This window comes from Cryptotermes secundus, unplaced genomic scaffold (assembly GCF_002891405.2).
Source record: "Cryptotermes secundus unplaced genomic scaffold, Csec_1.0 scaffold280, whole genome shotgun sequence".
Taxonomy (NCBI): domain Eukaryota; kingdom Metazoa; phylum Arthropoda; class Insecta; order Blattodea; family Kalotermitidae; genus Cryptotermes; species Cryptotermes secundus.
This window is the reverse complement of record NW_019720566.1, coordinates 2,143,434-2,167,831: the sequence shown is the minus strand read 5'-3', so window position 1 is coordinate 2,167,831 and position 24,398 is coordinate 2,143,434. Positions and strand designations below refer to the sequence as shown.

Genomic DNA, 24,398 nt, shown 5'->3' with positions numbered 1-24,398 from the left:
CCACCGACTGCGCCATCTCGGCTCTCAGGCCGGGACCATATATCCTGAGGTTTTCGTGGGTCTCCTCATTCCGTCGTTCATATAAGTTCTAATATTTTACACTGAGACGCATCTATTCGTCAGTAAGTCGTGTCTGCAGCAGGAATGCCAAAGCGGGCCCAGTGAGACAATGAGCTGTGTGACTTACAGACAGGTCAGGTCTCATTTTATTCAATAAATCTCAACAGAAATACACGAAATACATTAAAGCTTCTGATTTACCGAAGTCTTGACGTACTGCAGCAATTTCAGGGGACAGTGCCTACGTGATTCAGAGATATCAGAGATTACGAGTGTTTCAAAGCAAATGCTCAGGACAGTGTTTGGAATTGAGGGCTATGAACCCAAAGAGGAATGAAAAATAATTACATAATGAGGCTTTTCATTTTTTGCACGGTATCGTAAAATTGTGCCAGACATGTAAAGTAGTATGGATTGGGGTTACAGATAACCTACTGAGAGTTTTATTAACAATATTTCATGGAAAGAGGTCAATTAGAAGGTTGAGTGGACCAGACGTGAACCGCCTTGTTACCTTAAAATTTGTCAACCATGCATTTTTTGTGGTTGTAGTAAATTCCTTGCAGTGTGCATCATTAACTGCAGAGCCACGTGTGACGACGGGAGTTAGTACTAGAAGTTGACAACAGGTGGCACCCCAATTATGTTGCCGTTGTATTGACAATTGCATTACGAAGAACAGGTGTTGTGGAATTAGCACATGATTATTGACAGTAATATATAATGCACAAGATATAAACAAGAATGTGTCTTTATGAGAAATCCGTGATAACAGATTTAAGAACTGATCGCAGATGCAAACATCTCGCTGTTTGAAGAACGGTAAGAGTTCTCTCGTTGTTTGCGAGAGATTGGCGGCGTCAGGTCTGTTTTGCCCTGATGATCACGCAGGCCCGCACGGCGTTATTGTCCAGTTAGTGTGAGAGGAAAGAAGTGGTTGGTGGAGGAGAAGTTATTCTGGCAAGGCGTCGAATTATGTAGGGATGTGTTAAATATCGTAGTGTTTTGTGTTTTGCTGAATTTCTAGCGGGTGTTGTCAAGTGGCTCTGGGCGAAATTCGTTTTATATTACGACCATTTTTTTTTTAGTTTCGTGAATAGAATATTTTGGAATGCCGGGAGAAGCAGGGGGCACGGCGGGGGAAGACACAAAGCAATCTGCCCCCCAAACTGAGAAGACAGCTCCAGTTGTCAATGGTAACAATGTGGAGACATTACCAAGAGGAACTGGGAAACAGGTATTTATAGTGTTTTTGTGACTGTCATACATTTATTCAGGCATTCCGTGCCGGATGAGAAAAGAAACGTTTTGCGATAGCTTTTGGAGGCTGAGTTTGGTGGGGTGAGCTCCACGATTCCAAAGCAGATTCTTTGACAGTTATATTGGAGATGATCCAGCTTCCTAAAATCAACGTGGTTGTCACAAGAGATGTTGAAAGTTGCAGGTTAAACGGATTGTTGCCCCACCTCCAACGTTTTGTCCAACAACCTTATATTGCAGCGTTAATTTTTAGCGGTTAGCACCCTTACCACGTATTAGGAGGCCCCGGGTTTGAATCTCGGGCCGGAGAGCGGCTATCCGGACAGACTTTTCATGGGTTTCTCCACTTCACGGAGGCAGTTGTGAAGATAAACTTTCCGTTTTATCACTATATCCATGTTATAATTACAGCCATTGGAGTTGAAAAACTTACGCGAAATGGACCAAGAGTCAGTCAGTGAAGTTGAACCCAATGAAAGATTAAAGAAAAAAAAAGTGAATTCCAGTGACAGGCGGTGGAAGCCCATAGGGTTGTTAGGCGTCGGGCTCCCACATTTTCTAGACAGTCGACCCACAGATGGTGAGGTTGTCAGTGTTACGCGCCGGCCGCCCTTTACCACAAGGAAGGTTCCTGGTACTCATTTCTATTAGAAGTTTAGCCGACCCCAGGACTACAGTACGGCTGGAAGGATTAGGTCAATTGAAAAATCCAGTGACCTCATCGGGAATCGAACCCGCGACCCTCCAGCTTATACCATAGTGTTTCAACCAGCTACGTAACCGAGTGCCCCACGAAATTGTACCCATGCTTAGTTAATAAGCACTATGCTGTGAAGATGTATGGAGGAGGGGAGGTATAGCTCCAGCATTCATAATTTCAGCACTAGATAAAGGTGAGTGACCAGCATCACGCTATGGCCACTCTACCCCCGGGGAAAGAGGCTCCAATATAATAGGAGGTTGTGTGGGCCCCAGGGCCGGTATGAACGCTGCGATAAAGTAAGGTAAGGTTTCACCCGCGCTTAGGTAATTAAGCAGTATGTCATGAAGGCGTATGGGGGTGGATGTATAGATCCACGTATTTTTGATCTCGGCACGAGTTTGAGGTCAGTGGTCAGCTTTACTCCGCAGCCGTTTTACCCCAGGGAAAGAGCCCCTGGTACCCATTGTATGGGAGCCTGGGTGGGCTCCAGAACCGGTCTAGACCAGTGGTTCTCAACGTTTGTGAAACCGCGGCTCGGCAAGTTCTTTTATTGTAAGACGAGGGACCGGTGGTTGAGAAACACTGGTCCAGACGACGTGTAGAAGAGAAGAAATCTTGCCCAGATCGGGGCTCGAATTCCGACCTTTCGGCCGTCCAGCCCGTAGCTAATCGCTGTACTGACAGTCCTATACCGACCGATCTATCCCGGTTCCAAAACATCAGTAGGCCCTACCAAACTTTCTGGTGATTTATATCATAATTGTTTTTGGCGACAGAATGAACATTTTTAGCTTCAAGTGTAGAAGTTTAAAACGCTTCAGTTTGGTCAGAGAAAGGCTTCTGATTTTCGTGTGTTAATGTATCCAAGTCTTACGAAAAACTGTTCTCGTATCAAGGTCAGTACAGTGTAGAGTGGTTCAGTTTCATGCAGACATATTGGTATGGTGATAGTGCAGATGTCAGCTAGAGGATCCATGAATCAGATGGTGTAACTTCAGTCAGAATTTCACTCTGATGAATACTTCAGAGAAGAATTAGAAGCAGTAACAAGAGAACTAGACACCATGCAGTGACATGATACTTCAAGCTCATCAGTAGTGGAAATATTTATTAAACCAGGAGTACCAGCATAACGGATTTACATACGTACAGAATTTGACTGGTCAACTTGATGAAAATAAAATCACACGCTTCATCCTGATGAAATATCGACTTGTATTCCACCTCTGTGGTCTAGTGGTCAGAGTTCCTGGCTACAGATACAGAGGTCCAGGGTTTTGAGTCCCGGCGCTACCAGATTTTCTGAGAAGTAGTGGGTCTGGAACGGGGTCATCTATCCGCTAAAGTTGGGACTAACTTCGCCGACAAGCGGCGGTCGCTCGGTCGGTATAGTTCGCTTGCGTACTCAAGCCACGGAGTTTGTTTTGTTTGTATTGCGGTGCATAGACACTGGGCAGCAAATGAAGGACACGAAAAGCTTCTAGGGTAGTAGTAAAGACGGTACTCCATCAGTGCATAGTATCGCAATCCAGTCACTGAAGTGTGACATGTTGGTACAATTATTCTACAAGTTTGTTAAATTTATTGTATTGAAATACTGTATTGTCTATATTCTAACTGAAAAATATGAATGCACATTTTTTTGATGGTAAATAAGCGCACTGTAAAAGAATCGCTCCCATTGGTTGCTCCACTGTTTAGTAACCTGCCCAGATAGCACTAAATTCTGCTCAAACGGTTAGTACCTGAAATCGACGATCATCGGCTCATACCTACACATCAGTTTGGCTTCAGAAAAGGTCACGGAACGATCGAACAAGTACATCGATTAGTAAACCAAATTCATAGTGAATTTGAGAACAGGCGCTACTACTCAGCTGTATGTGTTGATATAAGCCAAGCCTTCGATAAAGTATGGCACATAGGCTAATTAGACAAACTTAAGTGCGCTCTCCCATATCCAATGTATTCCCTACTAAAGTCCTACCTTACCAACAAAACTTTTTTAGTTAAATACGACGAAGCCTATACCGACTTATACCATGTCTTACCCGGAGTTCCGCAGGGAAGTATCCTAGGGCCTATGTTATATTCCATATATACGGCTGACTTGCCAGAAGCCGGACAAACAATGCTTGCCACCTATGCCGACGACACAACAATACTAGCGTCTCACGAGAACCCTACTGAATCATCCCGGATACTGCAAACACACCTAGACCAATTCGAAGAATGGCTACAGCGCTGGAGAATTAAGGCCAACGAAACTAAATCCGTGCACATCACCTTCGCTTTGGGACGCGGAACCTGCCCTCCGGTACTATTAAACGGAACGCGCATACCACAAGAGGAATTCATCAAATACCTAGGCCTTCACCTGGACCGAAGGTTGACCTGGCGCACACATATTCTCGCCAAAAGAAAACAACTGGACATCAAATTTAGTCAAATGCATTGGCTAATTGGCAGAAAGTCAGGACTGTCTACCGAAAATAAACTCCTCGTTTACAAGACAATACTGAAGCCTGTTTAGACTTACGGCGCAGCATTATGGGGAACTGCAAGTACATCCAATATAGAAATGTTACAGAGATTTCAAAACAAAGTACTTCGCGCTATAGTCAATGCACCGCGGTACGGCCTAAACAGACTACTCCACGCCGATCTAGACATACCCACAGTACGTCAAGAAACCACAAACATCAGCCGTAAATACAAACACAAGATAACAGCACACCCAAATGAACTGGCAACCACACTACTAAACGGTGCAGACGAGCCCAGAAGACTGAAAAGGCATAAACCAGACGACCTAACGGCGCGCTTCATATAAATGCAATACACAAAATAACAAAGTCACATCCGAAATAGATTCCTAGAGAATGCTCACTGGAGCATTACTCTCCCCTACATGTTCTCTCTTAGTATTTAAGCTGTAGATTAAGTCTCACATAAGATGGACTTATAGCCCATAATGGGACTGATTGTACAAATATATGGAGATACAAAAAAAAAAGATAGCACCGAACTTAGAGGGAACATCAGTTTCTACCCTTTGTGATGTTACTACAGTTCCTTAGGAGAACTTATGGTTTTATTCTGGGAAATAGACTAGTACCTTCGACATCCGTGCATATAATTCTACGTAATTTTCAGCTACATAACCTAGTTCATGCTAGTGGTCATTTTCTAAAATAAAAAGAAATTAAAAGTACAAGGTTGGCTCGAAATGAGTTGGTTAACATTTTCTTATCACCCCAGGCATGTATCCTCGAATAAGGAGGTATGCACACATAATAATCCTTCCTTTTCCTCTTTAAGAAACGTTCCAGGTCTGTGACCCGGCAGATCACTACTGGTTTATACGTTACCATTAAGTATCCCACTGTTAGGGACCTTGCATGGGGACTCAGTAAGGAATTTCCGCATCACACTTCTGTACATGGTAACATATTTACTTGCTGCTGACCATATATATATGCTACAAGCAACAGTGAAAGAAGCTCGCCGTGAAATATGTCCCGTCGTATATGCATACCACGTCCGCTGGTTGCCGAGGCAGGTCTGATGATAATTCTTTCACTTCTACGCATGGTAACCGCCGTCAAATTTCCGTGCACTGACAGTAATTGCAGTAACTATTATATGGGTTGGATACCAGGAGAATCGGGTTTTGACTCCCAGTGGGGACAGAGATATTTCTTTTCACCACTGTGTCCAAACGGATTGTGGGTCGCATCCATCCAGCTGTCCAGCGGGGACCGGGGCTGTTTACGGGCGATAAACAGCCCGGATATGACGTTAACCACTCACCACCATCTAGTGCTGAAGGGTGGGAAACTGCAGCTGTATCGCCATAAGAATGCCAAGGCATGCAGTAGGCTGTAGTCCAGTTCTTTTGCCTTATGGAGAATGACCAATTGAAGCCCACGGAATTCAGCGCTTATCAGAGGAAATTTCACAAAGATCTTGCACAACACCGTAGATACTGTTACAGACTTTCAAGCATGCAAACCGGCACAGGAAATGTCATAAAACAATGACTGCGTGTCATGCGTTGCTACCATAAATTTGTGAATCGCCTAAAATTACCAGTTGGATTAGTACTGATTCTAGATCAAAATGAATGTTATACTATATATCATAGCAGGCATAAAAACTTTGTATAGACTCGCATTGTTTTAAACTCAGAATAGAAGGTAACGATTACTGACAATAGACGGAACAAAATAATAAACTAGCATAGTACATGATACATTTAAAGTATGAATGCAAAGTTAACTTCGTAAAATTACCTTTAATTTGAATTGATTGGTGCTTAAAGCTGATTTTCGAAAATGCCACCGCCGGCCGCAACACAGGCTGACGCTCGGTTGTGAACGCGCCGGACATACCAACCCTCCCCGCCTTAGGTACATCTCAAGTGTCGAGATAACGAGAGCGCCCTGTCTGTAGCTGGCTAAAAATAGCGACGCTCCAGCTGACAGACGCGGTTCACACGAGGGCGTGCACGGGAATGAAAAAACGGTCATAACTCCGTAACTGTCCAAAATCGGACACATGTTTATATGAACTTTTTTATTACAAAGACCCAGGAAATCACCTCCTGCAGTTATGCCCTAAGTCGTGAAACACCCCGTATAGGCCTACTGGTATGTCTGAGTTCATGGGAGATGCCCTTCAGACGGTAGTAGTTGCTGAGCTAGTCAGACTCATGCTTCTGTGTAACCCATGATCACGGTCGCTAACTTGAACAAGCTGAAAGCAGCCTACATGTACAGACCCAGCAGGATAGAATTTATTACCCTCCCGTCTGCACCTATGTCTCCTAGGAGACTGTTCTTTACACCAGTGGCTCTCAACCTTTGTGAGACTGCGGGCCGGTAAATTCTTTTTCATAAGACGAGGGCCTGTTACTGGACTGCGGTCCGTCGGTTGAGAAACATTGCTCTACCCCATGTATTTTCTCGACTGAAATTTTGTGCGTATTTCTCATCTTGTTCACGAACGTGACTTTTTGAAACCTGGCGAGAAGTCGTTGAAAACGCAGAGCTAGAATACGGTGGGAAACGAATAGAAACCCCCTCCCATTGGTATTTGTAGTTTGTTGGCTTTGTGTTGGTACGTTATCCAAGAAGCAAAGCGGGGTATAATTCTTATTGTGTGTCTGTTTTTTTTTTGGCGTAAGGTAGTGGAATGGGGAAGACGAACAGGATTCCACCCTTCCTTCGACCTTTTCACATACACAAGTCTGTATAGAAAATATTTTTTTTTGGAGGGGGGAGGAGCCTGATGGGAATTTTCTTTGTGCCGAAGCTGCGTACATTCTCATTTCGGCAGTGAATGATCCCGGTTACCCCTCCTGTTTTGGAGACTGTTGTGTCATACATAACCCCCCCCCCCCTATATAATTCCTTGAAAGTCAGCTATTTGTTTAAATGTTCTTAGGGACCCACACATAGATACCGACTATCGTGGTCGAGTGGTTATCACTCCTCGTATTCACGGGGTTACGGTTTCGAAGCTGGCCTACAGCCCGATTATTTTAACTAAAGTATTTCTTGTTTTGCTACAGTCCCTGTATACAAATACTGAATTGGCACAGTCACATCTTTCCATCCCCTTCCAGTTCTTACCCACAGTCATCATCTTTCCCTTTGACACTGCGTATCCAATGCAGCCAACAGTTTTAAATAATGCAAGAGCAAGTCAGCGACGTACAGACTGCATGCGTGGCCGATAAAACTAATTTTAAAAATGTGATACCTATGAAAGTCAGTTACCAATGTAAGAAAAGTAAAGTTTAAGCACCACGCCATGAAGACGCATGAGGGAGTGGAAGAATAGATCCACCATTCTTAACCTAGGCAGTAGGTGGAGGTGAGTGGTCAGCTTCACATTCCGGCCGCTTTACCAACCGGGAAACACTCCCAGGTATCCATTGGGTAGGAGGATGAGTTGGCTCCAGAGCTGATGAGGCAGTTATGGACAACACAGAAATCTTGCTCCTACCAGGGAAAGAACCCCAGTTCCTAGGTCATTGAGCTTGTAGCCCAGTCGCTATACCGACTGATTTCAGTTGTTACAGAATCCAAGAAATATAAATGGGGATAATAAGAACAATATAAGACGTTCATAAGAGCTACATACACAGAACAATAAACGACAACACTACACATCTAGGGTGAGGAGCTTACAGTCAAAGGGGCGTACGTGAGTATAAAGAAGTAAACTAACTTAGAAAACCACAAAATGTAGCAAAGCTAACAATAATAGTAATACATGGTATGTTCTTTACATATTACAGATGATAACTACACCAACATACGTGGGAACCACACAATATCACGAACACCCTTGCGGCTGCACAAATAAAGCCAAACAAGGAGACTTCAGACAATGTCGTCAAAATATTGATAATTTTAACAAAATTTAACTAGGTTTTATTGATTTTAATTAAGGTCTGTTTATTTCAAGTTAAGAGATCGCATTCACATGTGATATGAGGAGTTGGACATACCATACAGCGCAACAATTCTAGCGAGTTAGAGACACCTCATGATGGCTGTGTAAGGCCGAAACATGTCGTCAGAAGGAAGAGGGACAATAAAAAAGTAAGTTTAATTGTAGACGGAAATATATTGTATGGAATATATGATATATTAGTGCAACAGGATGCTTAAATACATACAGCTGAGCCGTTAATACCTGATCGTAGTCCTTTCGAGGTTGAAATTGCTGTTAGAAGGTTTCGAAGGTATAAATCGCCAGGTAGTGATCAAATTACGGCAGAACTGATTCAAGCAGGATGCGAAATATTACATTCTAAGATCCATAAGCTTATTACCTCTATTTGGCATAAGGAAAAATTGCCTGGTTAGTGGAAGGAGTCTATTATTGTACTAGTTCACAAGAAGGGCAATAAAACTTACTGTAGTAATTATCGTGGGATATCACTGCTATCGACTTCATACAAAATTTTATCCAGTATGATTTTAAGGTTAAGTCCATAAATAGGTGAAATTATTGGGGATCATCAGTTTGGATTTCAACGTAACAGATCAACTACTGATCATTTTTTTGTTGCATTCATTAGATACTGAAGAAAAAAATGGATTGCAGTGAGACAGTACATCAGCTGTTTGTAGACTTCAAGAGAGCGCATGATTCAATTAGCACGGAAGTATTGTACAGTATTCACATAAGAGTTTGGGGTACCCATAAATGTGTTTAAATGAAACGCATAGTAAAGTCTGTGTAGGTACACATTTGTCTGATAATGTAGCACGAATGACGTAGGAGAGGAGTGTGTATAGGATATTGTGCAACCGCACCACTGCCATGCACCCATTCAATAGTTTGAAATTTAATTGTTTCACAGTTCAATGTTATGAACAAGTCAGTGAGATATAGGCCTATTGTTGCATGTAAGAATTAGCTTATTCTCAAACTTGGAATAGAACATGAAGAACCCCTGTGGATATTTCTTAGAATTTTAGCTCGAAAGAGTAACTGCGGCAGTCTTTGAGAATTCTTAGCTTGACAGTTTCTGCAACTCGTAATTCTTAGAGAGGCGTTCCAGAGACCCACGCTTAGACTAGAATTAATGAAAGTTACGTTATGTCTAAGGGCTAAAATCAAAAGTTACAGTGAGCTGATTGGAAATCGGGGAAATAAAGTGAACTCCATAATTTCAAAAACATCCAATCACTAAAATTTAAGGGTGTGACAGAGCCGAGAAGCTGATGGACCAAGGACCTCACGGTTTGAAGGAAAGTCAGTCGTCGAAGTCAGTCACACGCCGGCTGTTGAACAATTCAGAAGCAAAACTGATATCGGTCGCCATTTAATTGTCTGCATTTATAAGTATAGTAACAAGAAGTCAGTCACACAGTCTTGAACAATTCAGAAGCAAAATTTGTGTCAGTTGAAAATTTATTGTCAGTACTTATAAGCATTAGTAACCGAGTTGTAACTCGAGTTCTAAAATAATGACGCTACAAGCAAGGAGTGTTGTACTTCAAAAGCAAAAGAAAAAAATAAGCAAGTTCGTAAGTGGAATTAGTGATTGAGTAAGAAAAAGGGCATAAACGTTTAATAAACAGTTAAACTTGATATATGTGCGTCTGTAGCATTGAGCATATTTCCTGCCTCTTGTAGCTAGAGGTCCCTTATAGGCCTTGAGAAAGAGATCCTCAGCTCTTCCGAATACAAAGATCCTCACCCTTTAAAAATAAATCACCTGAGATAATTACCAAGCCCTGATTGGAGTTGCGGGCGCTCACAGACGGTAATAAAGGTTGGGCCAAGAGTGGTAACAGAAGAAGCGGTGAGAATTAATGGGAAAGCCAAAAGGAAAGATACCACTAGGAAGACTAAGATGGTGTGTGGATAATATTAGTGGCACAGTGGATCTTAGGTAAGGATGGGCGTGGTATGGACTGGATTGAGCTAGCTCAGGATAGGGACCAGTGGATGGCTATTGTGAACATGGTAATGAACCTTCGGGTTCCATAAAATGTTGGGGAAGTGCTTGACTAGCTGCACAACTGGCTGCTTCGCAAGAAGGGCTTAGCTCCATAAAGTTAGGAAGTGGTTATTTAACCTGTAATTCGATCTGAGGATGGAGATACATAAACTAGAGATGGTAGTAGTCAGTTTATTATCTCTACATTCAGTTTGAAAATGAAGAGAACGTGGAAAACTTTGCCAGCATATCCGATTGTTTGTGCGACATTCGATCTCTGCTCTCGATACAAGTCGATCCGTTGCCTTTTGTATCTTTTCTGTGAGTGCATCGGAAATTAGACATCCATAATCAGTTCGCATAAGAGAGGTTAGGCAAACCCACCAGGGATACGAGAAACTCCTGTAATTCCACTGCGCCTTCCAACAGTCTAGTACTGTCCTGTGCCACTGCAGTTTAGGTCCGGATAATAACTCCTGCACTGTTCTATTTAAAAGAGAAAACTACTTCTCAAGGAAGGGAGTTGCCGAGCCTCTTAAAATTTCATAATCAGTTCCGCGAACAGTCACAGACAAGGCAAATTGAAGACCCGTGTCTTTTGTGTGGGAACCGTCACGTGTTCGCTTTTCGTGGACGCTGTACAGCGGGCAGGACGTGTTTTCATTTTTTAAATATACATTTTTTAGTTGGGGGTACGCGGTAGCGCAGTTGGTCGAGGCACTATGCTACAAGCCGGAAGGTCGCGGGGTCGAATCCCGATGAGGTGGATTTTTTCCATTTACCTAACCCTTCCAGCGGAACTATGGCCCTGGGGTCGACTCAGCCTCTAACAGAAATGAGTACCAGGAATATTCTTGGGCGTAAAGGGCGGCCGGCCCGTCAGGCTGACAACCTTACCGCCGTCTATGAGCCGATTGTAAAATGCGGCAATCTCAACATCTCACAACCCCACGGGCCCGATTGTCTATAAAATGTGGGAACCTCAACATCTCACAACCCTGTGGACCTCCACGGCCTGTTACAGGGATACCTTTACATTTTTACTTGCTTTACATTCCTTAGAAGGCATAGTGACTGGGTACGGGTTGGGCGGCCGAGGGGTCGCAGTTCGAGTCCCGGTAGGGGTAAGATTTTTCTCCTTTCCACGTCCATACCGGTTCTGGGGTCCACCCTACCTCCTGTACACTGGTTACTGGAGCTCTTTCCCTGAGGATAAAGCTGCCGGGGCGTGAAGCAGGCCACTCACCAACTAGTGCCGAGGTCAAGAAAACGTGGATCTATACAGCCACTTCCCCATACGCCTTAATGGTGTAGTGCTTAATCAGTTATGCTCAGGGACAACTTTACCTTTTCTTTTACCTTACAAATTATTTCATGTTTCGTGTATTTTGTATTCAAATATACTTATTTCTCTGAGTTTGTACTTCGGTATTTCTTTTGGCCCATTTGTTCAGTGTTTGCTCAGTTTTGTGCTTCGCTGTTTATTTGTAATTAATTATTTCTTTGTGTGCTACTTATCGTTTCATGATTATTTACTTTTATTAATGCATTTAGTGATGTGTTTTATATAACCGTGCACATTTATTCACCTGTATGGATATTTATTTGGTCATTTTCTCAAGTATTGATTTGATTCGTTGTCTGTCGTTTGCTAATCATTAATTTCTTTAGTAATTTTATTTAAGTATTAGCCTGTTTGTTGATTTGTATTAGGCGACGTATCTTCATTGTATTGTTACGTATGTCTTTTAAATTCTTGTTTGTTTATTTAACTGTGTGCTTTATTATTATTATTATTATTATTATTATTATTATCATCATTATTATTATTATTGTGGTTGTTGTTAATAGTATTAGTATTGATACCCGTACCTACATTTCTGAGTCTTGCTTGTCCAGTTCCCGTTGCACCGTAGGACCGTCCAGCGATTATCACATCTGTCTGAGGCTATATCACCAAGGTGACGCTTCTCTTATGTCTCACGATAGATATGCTTGGTTCAGACGATTGTTCTGTGTTACTTTCGTGAAAGTCGGTTGCATGCTACATGACTGACATCCCAGTTTGTTAGTAGTGACATAAAAACGGCATTAGAATATGATGATGTCCCCATGGAATGGAGTCGCCCCTTAAAATGTGGTAGTTATTAAGCCGTTAAAAATTGTCTGTTGTTTTGGAACCAGAATGTCCATCACAGCTAGCACAAAAGTCTTCCATTATGTTCTTTTGCGGTGTTCAATCCACTTCTCATCGTCACGACCTGTTTGCCTCCACGCACGTCACGGTTTGTCATGTGCTCCACTGGGTTTGGAAGCGAAAATTGCGTTAATGCCGCCATATTCGTAATTTGAAGGGTGCTGCCTTCTGGGATGTGACGCCATGTTGTCTGATGGAAGTTTGCTGAGTCTCCAGAGGATCGTGCAGCTTCGTCTTAGGGGCTGAAGAGTAATCCAAGCAAGCGTCCTCTTCATGGTCACTGAAGACCACAGGTTTAACGTGTTCGAGATATATTAAATGACACCTTTACTGCATAGGCTGTGTAGCTTCGAATGTGAAAACGGGTGGAAATAAGGAACTGGGATGTATGTGGAAGGCGGAGGCCGACACTAATACAGGATCTGAGTGCCGGACCAGATGAACTGGATGGCCGGCCTTCCGACCGAGAATGCGAAGAAGGTATGCTTTCTGGTCTGTTGGACGTTCGGTATACCCGAACTTTCGTGCCCTGTTCATCTCTTTCTTGTATCAATCCCATATCAGTGTCAGTAAATTGAATTTTGTTAATGTTGAGTATAATAATGCTTGGATTGTAACCCCGTGCCTCGGCCGCGCCATAGCTCAAGCGGTTAGTCGCTGGCTTCCCACCATTTGGGGCTGGTACAATAGGCGAGAAGTGGCCGCAGTACAAGGGACTTAGTCCCACCCCACTAGCATTAAAAAACCCGTACCTCAGAAATACAGTGTGATTCTAAACTATTGTCAAGGTTTCCGTGGTCTGCCTGGACTTCTGGACATTCTACAGTTGTATCTGTTACCCCAGTTGGAAGATCATCAGCCAGATGGTGCATCTCAACATTTGGCTCCTATTGTCCGAGTATTTCTTGACATGCGTTTTCCTGGGAGCTGGGTTGGGCTTGATGGACCAATTCAGTGGCCTCCGCGCTCACTCGATATTACGCCTCATGATATTCCTGTGGGGATACGTTAAGTACGTTGTTTGCAGGACCCCTATGACCCCACTTAATGAACTGTAGCTGCGATCGAAACAGTTACACCCCAAATGCTGGAGAACACATGGAGAGAAATTGAATACCGCTTTGGTATCTTACGTGCCATATTGAAGTTGTTTATCATTCTGCAGTATTGATTCTATAAACAGTAACACTTTCTGGGTTACGTTTTCATATTCCATAAGCAGTTTTATTTTATTATTTCCGGTTTGAAAATTATAGACCACGGAAACCCCGACAATAAATTATAATCATTCTGTATGATTATCCTGATATCTGGGATATAACTGAGGAGGGAAGGGGGCGACTTGACAGTTTCCCTTAAAATTTGTTAGGTAGGAAAGTCAGAATGAAAAAGAAGCTTTTACCGGGCTGTCGTGGCTCGCCCGTTCTTTATGTCTTGAACACAAGAGCTCTTCTGCATGATTCATGCACATCTGAATTCACATGAATCATCGGCTGCTGTATACCTACGTGACCGTACGTGACTGTATTACGGGGTGTTAGGTCGCATCGGCGTCACGGCCGTTAGTAACATCGTGTGGTTGCAGGGACACCGTGTTTTCATTGGTTGGCTGCTCGGAAATAGAATAACAGGTTTTGAACCACATGGTCAGTTTGCATGAAAGTATGTAGGATGGATATTACAAAGACAAAACTCCGTTCAGTGTGACTATTTAAGTTTTAGTACTTGAAAACTTAGCACCCTTACATGTTACGAGCCTTACGGATCATCTTGAGAGGGAACATCGATACCTATTTGGAAACTACTATCACAACAGGTGTTCTGAGTGCTAAATTACATACACACACAATGCCTAGAATACACAATATACACAAAATCCAATTTTTCACAATCACAAGCAGCTTTCCTGGTATTAAAGTTTTTAAAAACTTTGGTGTTTAAGTTAAAATTTATAAACCAAATTGGATTTTGTGTATATTGTGTATTCCAGGCATTGTGTGTTATGTAATTTAGCACTCAGAACACCTGTTGTGATAGTAGTTTCAAAATAAGTGTCGATGTTCCTTCTGAAGATGATCCGTAAGGATCGAAACATGTAAGGGTGCTAAGTTTTCAAGTAGTAAAACTTAAATAGGCACACTGGACGGAGTTGTTTTGTCTTTGTAATTGTTAGTGTGACGGACCAGAATGAAACAAATCAAATTCATAGGATGGATATGTTATGGCGATGCATTCTGTTTCACCCCTAACACAGTCTGAGGAGGAAGGTCGTGTGTTTGCCACCTCAAGTCGGAGGCAGTACGGTATTCGTCATGTTCGACTCAGCGGCGTTATATAAGATGATCTTTGAAAATATTTTGAAGGAATAGATGATCTTTGAAAATATTTTGAAGGAATTTCTGTGAAAATGCAACATTCGCCTGCGCTGAATTTCATTTACGTTGTGAACGTTGGACGAGCCACTTGAGATGTTGTATATGAGTGTAATTTGGTGTAAACAAACCTTCTTTTTTTTTGGTCCCCCCTTTTTCCTGTGAAAGTCCACAGTTGGCGACCACGTGAAGTGTCTGTTTATTTCTTTTTCTGGTGGTAATAAAGAGTGTTAACATTTTCTTTAGCTCTGAAGTGTGGCCATATATTATTGTTCCACATGGCTCCAGTGAATGCTTGTAGTTTTGTTGGAGAAGTCCCTTACAATTTGTATGGAGAACACTCCTTATATACAGTATAATTGTACATACATTCCCATACATGTTAGTCATTTGTAAACTATATATAGGCGTAAAGAATTCCGTGTTCTTGTATATGACGCCATATAGTCCGTTGAAAGTCAGCCGACGTTTCGGAGGAACATGTCGCCTGCGTCTTCAGGGTCGAAGAATAAGTCAAGCGAGAAACCAACAAGGAGAGGTATCAAGCGTTCCCTCGAAACTTTGGTTGACTTTCGACGGACTACACCGCAAAGAAAATTATTCAGTTCTACTGCACAACAAGAGCAGACTTGAAGAAAAAAACTCCGTGGCCTGTAGTCCGCAAGCAAATTATACCGACCGAGCGATCGCCGCTTGTTGGCGAAGTTAGTGCCACCTTTTTCGGATAGAGGGTGTCACGTGGTCAGCGCAACGGATATCCACGACCGTTAATCTTGGTTTTATAGACCGGAGCCGCTGTTTCCTTGAAATAGCTCCACAGTTATCCTGACGAGGCTGAGTGGATGTCGTTCCAGACCCACTACTCAGAAAATCTGGTAGCCCCCAAAATCGAACCCGGGACCTCTAGATCTGTAGGCAGGAACTCTGACCACTAGACCACAGAGGCGGTTTCAGACTTGAACAACAACGGGAGAAAATGTTTGGAAAAGAGCGTCTACGTAAACAGTAGGTTTGTTTGTCTTCATCGTCAGTCCCTGCCTCTCAAATCGTATCCCAGTGGGATGAAAAGATACGCAAGATGGAAGAGGAGGTCGAATAGATGATCCTGCGAAATGAAAAGTTTCATATACGTGCGTTCATACGTGGCTGTATATATTTGTATTGTCGCAAGACACTGTCTACCTAAAAAGAACTCAACGAAGAATGTACTGAAAGTTTTGTTTGGCTCCATCTGCGTGCGTGTTACCGCAACAGCTGCGCAGTCTTTTGTTGTCGCATCTGTTGCAGCTGTCTGTCGTTGTCACGATGACACTTTCATGCAAATTAGTTGCATATATCGTTGGGTGTGGAAGAGGAAATAGGCATTATAAATCACGACTAATCTGAATTATCAGTGGAGATGCCCTGAGGTAGTGCTGCTATGGTTTGTATATACAGGGTGTTTCACGACTTTAGGGCATAACTGCAGGAGGTGATTTCCTAGGTCTTTGTGATAAAAAAGTTCATATAAACATGTATCCGATTTTGTACGGTTACGGAGTTACGACCTTTTTTTCATTCCCGTACACGCCCTCGTGTGAACCGCGTCTGTCAGCTGGAGCGTCGCTATTTTTAGCCAGCTACAGACAGGGCGTTCTCGTTATCTCGACACTTGAGAGGTACCTAAGGCGTGGTGGGTTGGTATGTCCGGCGCGGTTCACAACCGAGCAGCAGCATTTTCGAAAATCAGCTTTAAGCACCAGTACATTCAAATTAAAGGTAATTTCAGGATGTTAACTTTACATTCATACTTTAAATGTATCATGTATTATGCTGGTTTATTATTTTGTTCCGTCTATTGTCAGTAATCGTTACCTTCTATTCTGAGTTTAAAACGGTCATAACTCCGTAACCGTCCAAAATCGGACACATGTTTATATGAACTTTTTTGATCACAAAGACCTAGGAAATCACTTCCTGCGGTTATGCCGTAAAGTCATGAAACACCTGTATGTACCGCCATTTTCATGCGTTGCTGCTCTGTGAGCCATGCCTATGGTTCTTGCGGCATAGAAATCAAAATGAAGCCTGTTCATTTTAGAACTATACAAGTTGTTAGCTTTACCACTTTTATAAATGGGGGTACGCGGTAGCGTATTTGGTTGAAGCACTGTGCTACAAGCCGGAAGGTCGCGGGTTCGAGTCCCGATGAGGTGGATTCTTTCAGTGGACCTAATCCTTCCAGCCGTACTATGGCCCAGGAGTCGACTCAGCCTCTAACACAAATGAGTACCAGGAATCTTCCTGCGGTGATAAAGGGCGGCCGGCGCGTAGGGCTGACAACCTTACCGCCATCTATAAGCCGATTGTCTAGAAAATGTGGGAGCCCCGTCGTCTCACAACCCTATGGGCCTCCACGGCCTGTTACAGGGATAGCTTTACTTTTACGAACATTGTGATGCGTCTTATAGTGTTGCCCAAAGTGTCGCACAAAGGAAGGTAATTATTTCTGGCATTGACAGTTTACTGAATCCTTTTCTCAGGCGCATTCTAGAACAGAACGGAGCGTCTGCCAATGGCCCTCAAGTTTGCCCTTCTGAAAACATGAAACAGATCCCTATGGTTGAAAAAAAAATATAATTACGAGTTCCATATTTACATCACCACCGCTTCTGGGCAGACATCTGTTTCAATTTATGTAGGACTACATGGAAAACTGACAGAGTAAGGTCTAAAGTAGTTTCAGAAGCGTATGTTTTGCAAGATGTTGCTTCTTCGACATTTTATTAGAGCCGTATCATGATAAGAGAGTAGCTGATTTTGTGCCGCACGTAAATGTTACCTCTCGATCTGCGGTTCACGTGAGCTACATTCTTAAATTTCGGTTATCTTTCGGCTCATTGACTTTCTAATTTTCCCACAAATCCGTAAGCACCGCTGTGTTTGCTATCAAAATATTCTGGTCGCTATCACTGACTGGCTGCTGAGATAATCAGCCTTCTGAACCACCCAGAATCAGCCTTTGTAGACTGTGTTCAATAACTGTAACTTCGGAAGACCGACTGAGCTGGGCCTACTAATTAAACATACAGTTTCAGTTCTAAAGAGAAGTGAAGTGTTTTTCGAAATTTACGGCTCTGCCAGCGAGCATGCGCAGTTGCTGGATAGTGTTATTTTCTAAAGTAGCAATTTTGTATATCTCACTCGCGTGTTATATTGTGCCGTGCACTCGAAACGACTGACTTTTTGATACTCTTAAAGTGGAGTCTGTATCAGTTCATCTCTGCCTTTGTCTCGTAGATTGAAGGCGCCCTCCCCCTCCCCCACACCCACAATATACGTCCTAGGTTCTGACCATTCCATTGCCAGTTTGATTACCCAAACAATACTCTGAATCAGTGTTTCTCAACCGCCGGACCGCGGCCCGATACCGGGCCCTCGACTTGTAGGAAAAAGAATTTACCGGGCCTCGGTGTGAAAAAATTTGAGAACCACTGCTCTAAATCATGTAAATTACGAAGTATTGCTTTGTGCAATTTCGGCCATTTTCCACCCTGCTTATTAGGTTTAAATATTATGGTCGGTTCTCTATTTTGGGATGCTTTGGTTTATGTTTTTTCTATGTACAGCGTTATATGATACGTAGTTTTGTAAGCATATGGAGCAACTACAAAATCATTACTGGAGCTGTAGTGTTCTGGAAAATAGACGGGTCGTTAATTGTTTCTGAACCTGCTTACCATTAATTAATCGTTCCTTGATATTAGAGTGAAGATTTATAAATGCGGTATGTATTTTACAGAACTCTTATTCAGTTTTAAAATGTTATTTCTTCTGATGAAGCGATTCTTTGATGACGTCAGTAGGCGTAATTTCATGTCACCACATGTGTCTATTATGTATGTGTGTTTTGTGTTTAGTGTTTAGGCAGAGGCCTTGCGACGAGCTGATCACTCGTCCAAGGAGTCCTACCATCTGTAAAATGATCATGAAACTGAAAATCAAGGGGGCTGTAGAGCCATTGAAAACGAATTACCTCTACAGTTTAGGCAGCGTCTGCACGGTCTTCACGAGCGCACAAACTGCGTCCGTTGTAACGATCGTACTTTATGACGGACGTTGCTGAGGACACCAGACAGTTGCAGAATGCAGTGCGTAGTTTTTTGTCTGCAATGGAGCCAGAAAAAAAAAGCGTAGCATTCGCCTCTCTTGTTTATTTCTACAACGGGCGCATTTTATGCGTTCGTGTAGACGCTGCCTTAGCTCAGTCAGACCCCCACTAGGATTAGGAGAGGACGTGAATTACATTAGGAACATAAGGCATTTTCCTTTTTGTTTTCTTAAGTATTCGCTTTATTCGGCCCTTCATTCTTCTAAGTGATTTTTCAGAAATCGTAATACATCCCACCTCCTAATATTTGCGTCTTATACGTAGTATTTTGACCATTTGTCGCCTCCATTAGAGTTGTAAATACAGTAGTTGCATCTGAACTCTTACTCCAGCTAATTTGATTAGGTTAGTACTACGCTTCGAGACTGCGATTTAATCTCGGGGACTAAGTCTTAAATTCCGGCTTCTTGGTTCGAATTCTCGTATCAGAATTTTATCGAAATTGAACCACGCCCAGTAGATAGCACACAGTTTATTGGATGGCTGTTGACAAGGGAAAATTCACGCAAAAGTTACCCACCCCTAACAGAAACAAAAGGAAACATTATCAGTTAAGGAACGTTTTAGGAACACGTTTAAGGTAAATGAAATATGAAGATTAAAAGTGGCAAATGCTTCAGTCCGTGACTCTGTGTAATACAGCCCTTTGTATTATGGTCATGAGATTGGCAAACTACCCACAAAAATTCGTTATTGCTTGTTCAGGCGGGCAGAGCCTTTCTGTTCTTTGAAGAGAGAGAATGAAACAGTTAATCAGTTGAACGAGGCTCGTTATCACGGGCGCAAGATTGGCATGCCGTCTGCTATCGTGTCCGTTTAGTTTTATACTTCCAGACTCTGCTTTTTCTGGAGATTCATTCATACTCAGTTAAATCATGTAGTGTGATGATATTAAATTATGTGAACGTTTCTCAGACTCGGTACTGTGACGTCTTGGGCATGCCAGGGTGCGTTTCTGCACATGCAACAGTAGCAAACGGAGTGTGGGAATGGTGGAGAGATCTCTACTCCTGTTTTACATCTCATCGGCCTTTGCTGAACTTTCTTTCCAGATTCTTCAGCTTTTATTACTAATATCCTCTTATTAGTGTGAATGGATAATAATGGTGTAATATAATATTCAATTTATGTTTTGTGGTTTTTACTTGTTTTTCTTGTAACGGTTTGAAAGTGAAAAGTCATTATTGCTTTGTATTTGTTACATTTTGCGCTTTTTCAGGATTGCCACTTTTAATCTTAATATTTTTTCTTGAACTTGTTTCTGAAGTGTTCTTTATCTGATGTTTTCCGTGATGTGGAATGCATAATGCAGAACGAAATATGAACGAAAATTACAACGCGTATAGAGGAATATGTTGCACACACGGACGCACGCGCGCACACAACCCCCCGCATGCGTGAACCTCTTCGATACATGTTTTCTTATTTGATATGTTTTGGTGTGCCTCCACGTGAAAAGTTCGAGAATCGGTTATAGAATTGACATGATAAAATTATTATTCACCAGCTATACAAGAAGGGTTCTGAAACTATGGTCTGTCACATTATTGTTAGTAATGCAGAATTTTAAAGATATTGAATTAAAAGGAGAGATTATCGCGGCATAATACTAGAATCATTATATATTTTTGTTACAAGTCGTGACTCATATGTCTGTAAAATGTTACTGTGGTACGTAATAAAGATTTGAACTCGCTGGATCCAGATGACGAGGCAATCCAGTATACTTGTATCCTTGTCCCCTATATCGTACATACACCTTTACAGCACGGTGCCATGGGTCAAGGAAAACTGGCCAGGCAGGACCTGGAATAAGTCGGTCGTAGTTACTGATTATTGCCTGGACGACAAGGGTTCGCTTCCCAGCAGGGGCAGGAATTATTCTCTTCTCCGCGGAGGCCCACCAAATCCCTATCAAATGGATACGGGGGGGGGGGTCTCTTCCTTAGTGAAATAAACCGGGTCGTGAAGCTGACAAATTACCTCATTCATATTCCTGAACTTAAGAATGCGTGGAACAGTTCCTTCATATTCCCATAGGGCCTACGTCTTCATGGCGTTGTGCTTGGTTTGCTCACAGGTTGGCTACAACTGCACCGTTACAGTGGGCATTTTAAGGTGAGCCTAACTGACTGACTTCATGGAGCTGAGCTCTTCTTGAGAAGCTGCCAGTTGTGCAGCTACTCAAGAACGCCCCAACGTTTTACGGAACATGAAGGTTCATTACCATGTTCTTCACAAGAGCTCTCCACTGGCCCCTCTCATGAGCCAGATCAGTGCAGTCCGTACCATCACATCCCTGTCTGAGATCCATTTTAATATTATCCACCAACCTACATCTTGGTCTTCCTAGTGGTCTCAGTTATGGCTTTCCTACCCATATCCTGTATGCATTCTCCCCTTTTGCGCAGCCTGCCCTGCCCATCTTAACCATCCTTGACTTGATCATTCTAATTATGCTTGTAGAGTACAAGTTATGAAGCTCCTCGTTATGTAGTTTTCTCCATCCTCCTGTCATTTCATTTCTAATCGGTTCAGATATTCTCAACACCCTGTTCTAAAACACCCTCCGTGATCCTCCCTTAATGTCGGAAACCAAGTTTGACACCCATACAGAACCACAGACAAAATTATAGTGGTGTGTTTTCAGATTTTTTAGACAGCAGACGGGAAGATAAAAAGTTCTGGACTGAATGGTAGGAAGCATTATCAGAATTAAATCCTCTCTTAATTTCCCCCTGAATGAGATTTTGATTCGTTGCTGTTGTACCAAAATATTTGAACTGTGCTATATCTTCAACGGATGTGTTGGCTATGTTTAGTGTCATAATTTTACCATGCATTGTGGCGACGACACAGCAACATACTTAGTTTTCTCTGCGTTTACTTGTAGACAGACGTCCATACTAGTGCCAGTTAAAGTTCCTGTTTTTTCTCTCTGTGCTATGTCTATTGTCACCTAGTATATTCACATCAGCAGCATAGACCAGCAGGTGATATGTCCCATTTAATTTCAGTTCCACCTAGTTTTCCTGGACGCTCCCAATGACATATTCTAAAGCAAAGTTGAAAAGCAATGGTAATAAAGCATCTCCTTATTTTAGACCATTATGGATAGGAAGATTATCAGACATATGTATACATATACGGAGTTTGCTGTACATTTAATTTCAATACATTCTAATTAGCCTAAGTTCTTTCTTGGGTACCCCAAACTTTAATGAGAACATTGTACAATACTTCATCTTAACTGAATTATATGCTTTCCTGAAGTTTTTGAAAAACTGATTCTCGTGCCCCTTTCCATAGAAAAATGTATATTCGCCTGCTGGTTCCTGTCACAAACTTTGCCTGGAGAAACTACGAACAATTTGTTCGGATAGGCGATATGCTGCACTGCCATCAGAGACGCCCACATTCAATCCTAAGCCAGTTATAGGCCTACCCAGTTCAAATCCTCGAAACTTAGTTCCCGAAAATTAATTTCAGTATCATCTCATTTTCTTCTCAGGCCTTCAAGTGACCGCTTCCAAAGATGTTTCATCACACAGCTTACGAATGCGTGTCTTGTTTCCCTATCCTTGATGCCCCGTTCATGGTAACCGTAGATGAGCAGCATAGATCACGAAGTTCCTCGTTATGTAACAACATTCTCAGCGGACTCTTATGAAATCTCGCTGTGGAATTTTTGTTCCAGCAGACATGCCATGTTCCCTGTTCTTTACACGCGTTATGCCTCCGGCCACATAGAAAGTGAATCTACCTGTTTGTGTTCTGTGTTGGCTTTTTAGCGCCTGATAAGGACATGCTGCTTCAAGGACTCCTCCCTAAACCAGTTCACTGCCAGCCGAGGGGAAGAAGGCAGTATGCGACATATATTCTGTTTCTGACAAAACAGGGGAAAAAATGGAACAAGTGCACACCATTATGTTTTAGAAATGGAACTAATACCCAGTGGGTACTAGTGGCTCCTTTTCCATGGTTAAAAACGTCCGGAGCGTGCGCCGAGTGTACGTGTCATCCCTGCCTTTGTGGTGTGCGTTCCGCAGCAAAGGTAGTATTTGTTCGTTAAAGAAAAGTGAGGTAAGTAAGGTAATTGTTCTTGTAATTAATTAAGCACCGTGCCGTTAAGACGACTGCGGGTTTAGAGTCAGAGTCAGAGTCAACTTTACGACTGGCGGTTTAACGCCAATCAATTCGTTTAGGCAAGCACTTTGAGACTCACGATCAGAATTTTTATTTTCCAACCGAAGAGTTGCGGTTATAGTCCTTATGTAACATCCTGTTAAAAAGTCAGTCACATTGCGACTGACGGCCAGCCAGTAAGTCTGGGGCTCATGACCAGATATTTATTACTGTTTGACACGGTCTTGTTTTCGTGGGGCGTCCTCTCGTCAGAGAGTGCACTTATGCCACTGAAGGCTGTTTACAGGTCGTTGCCTAGAAACGCTCAGACCATCCAAAGTCTATCCAGTGCCGAAGTAAAGAATGATGGAGCTATGCCTCCACTCTCCCATATGTGTTCATGGCATAATGCTTAATTAATTAAGCACATGGACAGCGTTACCTTTTTGCCATTTATGAAAGCCGTTGTCCTAGCTTTATGGCATCGGAAATAATTGACAAAAAGTGAATAAGAACCTGCTACCGCCGACAGTTCTTCCATTGCTTCTCTTCGTGTTCAGTGGGACTAATTGTCCAAGGAACAAAGTGCGATTTTATATTTCATTGTTGGTCGTCGACTTTTTGATGCACACTGCGAGCGCTTCTGACTGACAGGTCCAAGTATCGCATTTGCCATGCTGTGTGTGCATTGACTTGTGATATCATAATCGTCATGGCCCCAGAAATACGCAGCTCACTTACTACATTCAAGTTAAAATGGATGAAGCTGAGTACAGTTCAGCCTTGGCCTAAATGTACGCCGCCGTTACTCGTGATGAATTTAGCAGATATTTTATTACTATGTGTAAGATGCAGAAGTCACCAAAATTCAAGGCAAAATCGTGACAAAGATAGGAAACACATGTTTTGAAAATGTGGCACAGTTCGTATATTTGGGAACAACGGTAACAAATCAAAACCAGATTCAGGAGAAAATTAAGAGGAGATTGAACTCGGGTAATGCTTGCTACCACTCAGTTCAGAACCTTTTGTCTTCTCGTTTGTTGTCTAAAAATATAAAAATT

The 24,398-nt window shown here is 42.5% G+C and overlaps 1 protein-coding gene across 13 annotated transcripts in view; it reads left to right on the top strand.

The window, feature by feature from the left end:
• The first annotated feature begins 907 nt into the window (after positions 1 to 907).
• The window catches only part of LOC111868594 (ankyrin-3), a 276,782-nt gene continuing 253,291 nt past the window's right edge, over positions 908 to 24,398 (top strand). For 5 of the 13 annotated variants that reach the window (XM_033753126.1, XM_023859392.2, XM_033753125.1 and 2 more), the window contains exon 1: positions 912 to 1,297. In XM_033753126.1, the coding sequence (XP_033609017.1) occupies positions 1,172 to 1,297 (126 nt within the window). In that variant the 5' untranslated portion in view covers positions 912 to 1,171. Of the gene's footprint in view, positions 1,298 to 24,398 lie in introns of all 13 variants that reach the window. The other 8 variants (XR_002843535.2, XR_002843534.2, XM_023859410.2 and 5 more) reach the window with 4 other exon arrangements.